The following is a 9,679-nucleotide window of genomic DNA, read 5'->3' as shown; positions in this document are numbered from 1 at the left end:
TATCTTACATTTGGAAGAACCCAAAGAAGACAGGCTTGCATGGCTTTCCCTCCAAGCAAGCGCGGCCATAACCCACAGCTCCTCCAGACCTGCACTCTGCAAAATCCTCAGGGCGAGGTCCTGCAGAGCAGGACACCCCAGGGGCTCAGCACTTTTGGGGATATGACCCAAAACAAGCAACTGTCGGGGCTTCAGCCTGGAACATGGGGCATTACAACGCATGTTCCAGCCTAGGTTATCAAATCGTACCGCAGCCTCATCGCCTTGCACCACCAGGAGGTAACGCCCCATGCCACTGGGTATTTCCAGGGAACCAGCATTGCCCTCTGCTGGTGAGAGGTAAGGAATTAGGGCCAGTAACAAACGACCTGTCCAAGGGGAACAGGATGGAGCCCAGGCCCCTGCTTCGATCCCTACCGTGGCCCTCAGAAATGAGCCAGGGAGCGCGGTGGCCCCCAGGGAAAACCTGAGAGGTGACCCAGGAATAAAGCTCTGGACTGGCACGGATCTGGTCTAGAGAAATGGACCCCTCTTTGCATGTTAGCCAAAGCTCATCACCGATCTGAACCTCCTGAAGTTCAGCCATGAAACCACCAGCGAGGAGGCGCTCGCCCCTAAGTGCCAGGGTTTCCACACAGTAGCAGCTCACCTCCTTCGTCTGTCATTAATCTTCCCCATCTCTGCACGATGTGGCCATTCGCAGTAAAAAGGACCAAGCTCTTTGAAGCCTCAAAGTCAGTGAAGATGCTGTTAGTCTTTATTTTATTCTGACAGCCTCCTTTATCCCAGAGACGATGCTAAGACACAGAATCTTGGCTGGAGCTTTTCCCCAGAGTTCAATCCAACCGGAGTAAGGGAAAAAATTGGCATGTGTTACCAGAAAAAAAAAAAAGGGTACTTAACATAAGCGTAATAAATAGACTTATATGCCATTTTGCCTCTGTCCTCCACAGACCCCTTAATGTAATCCGTCTATGGGATAAGCAGAAAAAGACCACACAAACATTCACCAAAACACCCTCCCTACTTTGTGCGTTCACAGATTAAACCCATCCAGGCCCCTGAAGGAGACAAGCAAGGATACAAGCGAGCATTAAATCACCAAGAAATATCCAGAGTAAGTTTCAACAGCAGGAAGCCCTAGACCAAGGCGTGGCTCAATGCATGTGTGTAAAGCCATGAGGCACAAAAAGCTGCACTTTGCTTTTTTTTTACAGCAAAGGGGGGAAAAGAGGAGCCAGACCAGGGGCTGCCCTGCTTTGCAAGATGATGAGTATTGAGGAGAAAATCTGCAAGCCCAGATGCTGGAAAATGCAGAGGCACCAGACTTTGCACAGGAAATGAGGCACCCGATTGCTCTTGCTGCACCCCAACTGCAAACGAGCAGCACAGAAAACTCTTTCAGCGCCAGCTGATTCTGCCTATCTCAGGCAACTCTTTCCACACACCAGCTGGTGAAAACCCAGCTGCAGGGTTTCACTCAAGCCAAAGCAGGATTTCCTCACCCTTCTGCCTGGGGACTTGCCAGGAGACCCCCAGGCCGATGAAGGCCACAGCAGAAAAGTGCCCTCCAGCCTGCAGAAGAGCAGATAGACCTGAGCACCCTCCTCCAGAGAACGGCCCCAAGCTCTCAGCAGCATCCCCATCCCCTTCCCCAGTGTTTCATGCCCTCAGATGCCTCCTGCTCCCTTTTCCCAGGGACCCCTTCTGCAGCCCAGGCACGGTACAAGGAGCCCAGAGCAGGGCAGAGGATTGCCATCGATGACACAAAGATCCAGGATTTGTTGCTGCAATATCTAAGCTGCTATGAGAGCATGGACGCCTTTTCTTTTTTAATCTTAACTGGTTTTTGTCATTAGTTTAACTTGAGCATGCAGCCGGGCACAAAACAGAAGCAACCTTTGTCTGAAACTCTGCCCTTCCACTCCTTTCAGGGAGGTTTCCCAATTCACACCCCTATCATCCCTCATGTCTTAAAAGCATTTCCTTTACTCATTGGGTAAAACAGTCACTCTAGGAGCACTTCCAAGGGGCTAGCTCTCCGGAGCTCGCCTGGAGAACCACCATGCTGTGGTTCCCTGGACAAGCACACTACCCAGCGCAGAAGCTTCCCATCTCCCAGTCGCTCTCCCCATTTCTTCGGGAAATAGACAAATAAATAAATAAATAAAACCACAAACCGACCCGCGCTCTGAGATGCTACCACGCTGCCTGGGCTGGAGGAGCCCGTCCAGCACCACCGCCACAGGTGCTGGGTGAGAGCCATCACACCCCGCAGAGGCCATCTCAAGGGTCCCTGCTAGGAGGAGAGGGAAGAAAAAAAGCCCACGAGGCAGCTGGGCAGACGTTGGCCCTATCGATTGTGTAAACTGTCAGTGGAGTGGCAATGAGCATTTTTGTGCTTCTATCCCAGGGAATAATCCAGCCTGATAATTAGTACATAAGAGATAAGTGGAAAATGAGACATCTAGCGAGGGTGGTTCAAGCCTCCTCGTGACATTGATAATGTGCAGATACATAGATCACTGTCGGGGCAAACCGCCACCGCCAGCCTGTGTCTTCCCATTGCCTCATCAATCCATCATCCGCTTAGCTACTGACACCTTGGCAGGCACACACCGCCAGCCCCGCATTTGAATTGCAAGGAGCAGGCTCCACCAGGGAATACAGATTTAAAAATCTAAGATTCAAATTTGTTTAAGTATTGTGAACAGCAATTCCCTTGCAAGGCATCTTCATTGCCCTTTTGCCAAGGGGGAACAGTTGGGTCTTTGTTAGAAGTACAAATTGCTTCTTAATGCAAAGGATAAAGCGGAGCCCAGGCACCTCCTTAGAATTCCTCCTGGCGCCCGCTAATGCTGCTGCATGTCAATTTTAATTTTTTGAAATTTAAACCGAGGGCTTTGTGTCTAAGCTCCATTTCGTCAGAAGAGGGGGGGGGGAGGAATAGTCAAAAAGGATTACAGATCCACGGGGAATTGGGGATCCATAGCAATTATACTTCATTTGGGTCTCAGACACCGGTTTTAATCATATTCTAAATGGTACAAATCGACAAGACATTAGAGATTGATAAGTGTCTAACACATGTACCTGGTTATGAACTCTGCTCCCCTCGGCTTTGGGAGGTTTGAGGACCGGATTTAGGGAGGAATTGCTTTCTCCCTCCTCCAGCAGGGCAGCCTGGGGCCCTCCTGGTGCACCACCAAGGACGATGCCCCCTGAGGAGCGGGCAGGAGGCGCAAGAGGCTGCAAGAACCTGGTGCCGTGACCCAGGGCTGGAACAAGTTCATCCCAGCTGCGATGCCCTGTGCTTCTGCCAGGCCAGAGAGGGGGCCAAGACCCAGCCGGGGCAGGGATGCAGCAGCCCAGCTCCTGCGCCCCTCGGCTGGGCAGCCGCAGGAGGGCTGCGAAGGGCAGCAAGCCTCTGGGGAGGCGAGAGCTCCACGAGGGGAAAATGGCACATGGAAACAGCACGACGGAAGGAAGAGCAGACAAGGGGACCGGCTTCTGTAATTCGGTTTAGCTCCCTTAGCTGGAACAGAGCACACCCGCTGTACCCAAGCTGTGGGGTTTACCTGTTGCCTGAGGAAGATGCCCCCCCTCCACCAGCAGGCTCAGAGCCGCATGCATCAGTACGCACCCCTGCACTGTTAAAAGGACACACAGAGCCCAGGATTTACCATGTCCAAATGGTTTGAGTCTGTTGGTCCTCAGTGAGCTTCCTCTCACCCTCACCTCCAGAGCCAGCTGGGGTCTCAGCCCCATGCACGCTGCGCTGTGGGGGGCTTCAGGCTCTCCCCCACCTCCTTCTTGTATTTGTCAGGCACAGTACAGAGACCTGGTGCTCTGTAACTGCTGATTAAATGATTTTTCTTGAACTTCAGTAACTCTGGGTCAGGCTCTGACCCAGTGAATGTTTTGGAGAGGCACTCTGCACACCCAGTTTCACCCCTGGATGACTACACGCCTTCTTTTTATAAAACTGCATAAAGGTGAAGGTTTTTTCCTTCTCTGTCTCCTCCCAGACCCCTTGAACCATAATCAAGACCTAGACAAGGTGCCCCATCCTAACTTTTAGCTTTGGTGCAAACCTAAAGAACTGAAGTGACACCCCCTATGCCTCCCACCCCGCCGTGCCCCCAGCACAGCGCTCCCTTGCAGCACTGGAAGAGACACACAGCAAGAAGCCATTGTCTAAAAACATAATTTAATGTGGTGTTTTGGTGATCGTGGTCAAGGACTGAATTCTTTTGCAGACAGGAACAGATTTGCCGTTAGTGACACCGTCATTCGCACGAGCATCGCGTTGCACAGAAAAGAAAAGTTTACACTTGACCCCATACAAACGAAGCAGCAGAGGAAAAACCAGTTATGGCCACTCCATGAATAATCAGAACCACTTCATGAATAATCAATCCGAAAATTCGGCATCGTAATTAATACTCATCGACCAAAAAGAAAACGACCGGTTCAAATTCCACGTGTGGCACAGGCTGAACTTTGAGCCCCCGTGCGCACCGCGGGGACGACTCGGGAGTTTCAAGCCGCCGAGCTCCTGGTGTGACACACAAAACACCAAGGCTGACAAATGGACAGCGGGGGCTCAGAGCAGGGTATCGCTTTGTTTCACTCGTATTTCGTTTCCACGGGAAAAGAAAAAAAAAAAAAACAAACATACGAAGTGGTAACGAAGCTAAAGTGACCTGCGGAGACAGCGGACACCAGCGGGAACCGCGGCACGACGGGGTACGGAGACGCCAGCCAGCCCCACACGCATCACTGGTGGGGTCAGCAGGGTCGTGTCGCTCGCTCTGTTTTAGTCGGGGTATAAAAGAAAGCCAGAGAAAGTGCTGTACTTATTGTTGTTGCCTCCGTGCGCTTTGCCTCCGTCCAGCTTGACGTACACCTCGTCGCCGGAGTCCAGGTGCAGCACCACGCTGTTGCTGGCGTAGTCGTAGTTCTGGTCGGCGTCCTGGGCGATGGCACTGGCCCGCACCTGCCAACACAGCCACGGCCGCATCAGCCCCCTCGGGCCCCCGCATGCCCCCACGCACCCCTCTCCCCTTCCCCAGGCCCCAAGGGGAACAGGGTTTTGCCGGGGCTCCGAGCTGAGCCGCCGTCGTCGGTGCGCCGTCGGGGGCTCCATCCCCGCATGGATGCCGGGGATGCGGTGGGGCACCTTGGGGCTGGCGGGGGGTCTCGGGGTGGGGTGGGGGGGGTCCCGGCACCCACCTGCCCGTTCTTGCAGAGGTCGGCCCACATGCTGGTGCCGTCGCCGCCGCGCATGAGGATGTGGTAGGTGAAGAAATAGATGCCGCGCACCTGGCAGGTGAACTTGCCGCTGGCCGGCTCGTAGTGGTTGCCCAGGTTGGTGACCACGTCGTCGAACTTGAGCACCTCGTAGCCTTCGTGGGGGCTCTTGAGCCCCACGTAGAAGGCGATGCGGGGCCCGCTGAAGGCGGCGCTCAGCCCCCCCGCCGCCTCGCCGCCCCCCGCCGCCGCCCCGCCGCCGCTGCCCCCGCCGCCCCCCGCCCCGGGCAGCGGCAGCCCGGGCGGCCCCGGCTTCCCCGCCTCGCCCCGCTCCCCCGGCGGCCCCCGGGGACCCGGGGGTCCCTGCTCCCCGGGGGGGCCCCGCGGGCCCGGCTTGCCCGGCCGACCCGGCTCCCCTTTGGGACCCTGGTGAACGAAGGGCGGCGGCGGCGGGGGGTTGGCCCCCGGGTCCTGCAGAGCCTCCACGGCGGCCGTGCTGCCGGGGCCGGGCGGCCGGGCGGCGCTGTAGGGGTCGCAGATCATGCGGCAGGTGCCCATCATCTCGTAGTGGGCGCCGCTCTCGGCGGGAGCCTGCAGCAGGAGCAGGGGCACGGCGACCAGCAGGGCGACTGCCATGGCCAGGGCGAGCCCGGCGGCGGCCAGCAGCCGCCTCCTCCGCTGCCAGAGCCGGGAGGCGAGAGACAGCAGGTCCTCCTTGCCGGGAGAGGTAATGGTGGCGCGGGGGCCGGCCGCTCCCTGCGGGGGGGACGGCAAAAAAAAAAAAAAAAAAAGAAAGGCGGTGAGCCCCCCCCCCCCCCCCCCGCCGCCGCCGCCTCCCCGTCGGGGCCCCCCTCAGCCCGCTCGCCCCTCCATGCCGCCGAGCCCCCCGGGCTCCCGGCGGGGCTGGCACGGAGCTGGGGGGCGGCACGGAGCGGCACGGAGCGGCCGCCCGGCGCTGCCCCCTTCGCCCGCCCCTCGGCACCGCCCCGACGTGGGGGGAGCGGGGCGAGGCGGGGCGGCCGGACCCACCTGCGGGGCCGGGGGCTCGGGGGAGGGCTCGGCACCGGGGCTGAGCCGCTTGCGGGGAGCCGCTTCGCTCGCCGGGGCCGGCCCGTGTGCGGAGAGATGCCCCGGGCACCGGCGGCGGCGCGGCCCCCCCCGCGGCGGGGCGGGCGGAGGGGCGGGGAGCGGCGGCGGGGCTTCGCCGGCCCCCGACGGCCGGCACCGGTGCGGGGGACCCCCCACATCCCCTCCTGTTCCGTCCCATCCCGTCTCATCCCCTCCTGTTCCGTCCCATCCCGTCCCGTCCTGTCTCGTCCCGTCCCATCCCGTCCCCCCCTGTCCCCCCCGTCCCGTCCCGTCGGGGCAGCGCAGGCAGCGGCTTTGCCGTCCTCTTACCCTCGTTGCCATCCTCCCCTCGGCTTCCTCTGCCTCCTCCCGTCCAGCCTCAGCCGTGCCGAGCCGAGGGGCCGAGCATCCCGGAGCAGAGCGCCCCGGTGGCCCCGCACGCCCGTTCCGGCCGCCTCGGCCCCCCAGCTGCCGGGGGGGGGGGAGGTGGAAGAAGGACACGGCGAAGAAATGCCTTTTCGCAGAGTTTGGGCTGGGTTACGGCACGGTGTTTTGTAGGTTTCCCTGCGCGCGTTTGCGTCCCAATCAAGCGGTGTTTGCTTTTCGGTTTGGTTTTATCCCAACCCAGAAATCGTAATTAGTTGCCTTTGATTTTTCTGCCTAAACGGTGCTAAGGCGGCGGGAGCTTTTCCGCATCGCTAAGCGCCTCCAGGGCTCTGCCCTGCGGGGAATAAACGGGGAATAAATGGGGACCTTGCCCCAGTTCCTAGGGGTGGGCTGAGCACCCGTCCCGGCGTGGGAGCGCAGCCCCTGCGGAGATGTCCCGTGGGCAAGGCGAGTCCCCCTGCCTCGGAGCACGGGGGTGGGGGGCACTTCGAGGGGGCTCCCCGCAGCTGCAGGCGGTGTGGTTTGTCTTAAAACAGACAAAACCTGCAGGTCGAGAAGCGAGCCGCCCAGCCTGATCCCACGCTTGTTGAGGATGATGGCCCGGAGGCATCGTATGCAAATGGTGACACGCGTTTGTTCCGAGAGCGGCAAGAAAAAAAAAGCCCTAAAAGGGCTCTAGGACTCTTTGTTAGCTCTCCTTGAAATTTAAGGAGGGGACAGCGAGGCTGTTCCGTCTGGCATGCATGCACTTGAGGACCAGACCTCATCCCGGTTATTCCGATGTGAGCATCCTGCGTGCCACCCTGGTGTTCCTCGGGCATCACGCTGCTGCTGCTGCTGCTGCTGCTGAGGGCAGGGTCCAGCCCTGGCCCTCCGGGTCCTTCTGATTTTTTTCACGTCTAAGTATGTAAATCTGGAAGGGAAATTAATCTCGTAAATGAAAACCTATCCCTGAGTATTGTATCGATAGTCATTTTAGAGTAACGATGCCTATTACTTAGCACAATGCAGCTAAGTGTTCTAAGAGGCAAGATTGTGACAAAGACGTAAGTCCTTTTCTCTCCTCTGAATTAACAGTTGCATCCTAGTGTTATTATAAGCCCCCACACTTGTCTAAAGCCTTGTAAAATGATTTCTGTTACAGCCCTGGTATAAGTTTCCATATATTAACTGCATTAAACACAAATACATTCACAAATAAATTACACCGCTTTGTTGATCATCCCCACTTTAGCTTCTGTTAATTTCCCTTTTGTTCTGGAATTTGCCACTAGCTTGGCTCTCCCCGTGTGCGTGAATCCTCCCTGTTCCCCCAGAGCTCTGCAAACCTCACCAACGTCTCTTTTTAATCTCCTGTTTTCCGAAGGCGGCAGCCACACCATAGCTTCCCTAACCCTTTTCTGAATAATTAAGTTCCTGCATCATTTGGGCTCTGGTGCCACTTCCCTATTTGCATTAACTCCCTTTTATAATGAGGTGACCGGTACCGGGAACGTTATTCTGACGGAGGCTCACCGGCCCCTTCTGCAAAACCAGAATAATTTGGGCGACAGGGGTCTGCTGCGGGGACAGGAGGAGAAACGTGGTCTAACTTCCAGCAGGACAAAACTGGCACACTTCTTAGGAAGGACAGTTAAGCACTTGAACAAGCAGGCAGAGATGACGGAGATATCAGCAGTGAGGTTTAGGTGCCAGATTCCAGAGGTTTTGTTTGGGAATAATTTAATTACTGCTCTGTAATGCAGTGAGAGGGGCTGATCCCCGACTTAATCCCTCCACCGGATTGCTCTAAGGCAAACACAGCGTGACTTCCACGTACACTGCATCCTCTCCAGGAGGATCTGGGTTTCTGGAGACCTGAAGCAATGGGCTGAGGGATGTAACGCATCCCGTGCCCCCTGTCACCAGTGCGGTAGCCAGGCAAACCCACTGATCCCACACCGGGGTGTATTTAGGACTGGTCACAAACAGAACTGTTGAAATGTTTGGGCACGGTTCCCAAATTTATACTGTCAAGAACGCAGACACTTTGCACCAGAGCTCCAACTGGCTCTGGCGTGCCCAGTCCCCCCTTTCTGAGGGGGAACCCAATGAGGAACATTTTTATTTCCAGTTTGGATTTCAGTGCCTAAGTTCTGCTTTAATCCCCTTTTTAGGTTTCTTTTGAGACTTGGCCCTTAGCTTGGAAATGTAAGAAGAGCTGTAACAGGTCAGGTTTGTTATTTAGCAAAAATGACAATATCTATTTAATACGTCTATGTCAAGTCCATGGTGATACTGCCCTTGTATTTTCTCTCAACCTGCAGCAATTCATGGCTTAGGGACTTCCTGAACCATAGTAAAATATTTTCAACAAGCTGAAATAAAGAACACTGTGAGTAAAGACACAGACCTTGGATCAATACCCTCATCCCAGTGACCAGCTTTGCTTTGCTTTGTTTTGCCATGATTGATGAAAGTTTTGGATAACATTGCCCTCTGCTCCCCTCAGGTGTTTCATTCATTGCCTTTCTCACATCACGAGACTCGCAGACAATTCTCATTGCCAGAATTAACTCTCTGGAACTTCATGTATTCAACAGCCAGTAAAACATAATATATATACTCCTTATACTAAAAAGTTCACGTTTCTTGCTGAAAGCAGATTTGAATCTGTTAATGTTCAGAGTGCGTATAACATGATTTCCATTCACAAAATATAAAATATGAAGGTACTGGCTACTTTTACTTAATGGAGGGAAAAGTTTAGAAATGTGTAGGACCTTGGAGAGCAGAGGAAACATTTCATTACATTGAAGAAGGACAGGAGCTGGTTCTCATCTTGCTGTCTGGAAGGCAGGGTTGGGATACCCCACAGAGGCTTGTGCTGACATAAGAGCAGGGCCATGCAGCCAGAATAGGGCCCCCAATAGTGACATGGCATCTGTTGCAGACCATGCAGGAGAAGTTTTTGTACACACACAAAACAGAC

The 9,679-nt window shown here is 55.6% G+C and overlaps 1 protein-coding gene across 2 annotated transcripts; it reads right to left on the bottom strand.

The window, feature by feature from the left end:
• Positions 1-4,200: 4,200 nt before the first annotated feature.
• On the bottom strand, positions 4,201-7,496 carry C1QL2 (complement C1q like 2). Of its 2 annotated transcripts, none has more exons than XM_080599201.1 (3): positions 6,652-7,496; positions 5,236-6,009; positions 4,201-4,999 (listed from the first exon to the last, which is right to left on the bottom strand). In XM_080599201.1, the coding sequence occupies exons 1-3, from the start codon at positions 6,661-6,663 to the stop codon at positions 4,820-4,822; spliced, it is 966 nt and encodes a 321-aa protein (XP_080455327.1). In that variant the 5' UTR covers positions 6,664-7,496; the 3' UTR covers positions 4,201-4,819. The 2 variants fall into 2 exon arrangements, with proteins under 2 accessions (XP_080455327.1, XP_080455328.1); XM_080599202.1 differs by lacking the exon at positions 6,652-7,496 and adding an exon at positions 6,283-6,377.
• Between the last annotated feature and the right edge of the window lie 2,183 nt (positions 7,497-9,679).

This window comes from Anser brachyrhynchus (assembly GCF_964034855.1).
Source record: "Anser brachyrhynchus genome assembly, chromosome: 7".
Lineage (NCBI taxonomy): Eukaryota > Metazoa > Chordata > Aves > Anseriformes > Anatidae > Anser > Anser brachyrhynchus.
Note: the sequence above shows the minus strand (reverse complement) of the source record. Positions and strands in the feature narration are given on the sequence as shown.

What these genes read in the sequence shown, in the direction of transcription:
- C1QL2 (XM_080599201.1), bottom strand. An exon ending in ACCTCTGCAAGAACGGGCAG is followed by an intron (nt 5,000 to 5,235) that starts GTGGGTGCCGGG and finishes CTGTGTTGGCAG; the next exon opens with GTGCGGGCCAGTGCCATCGC.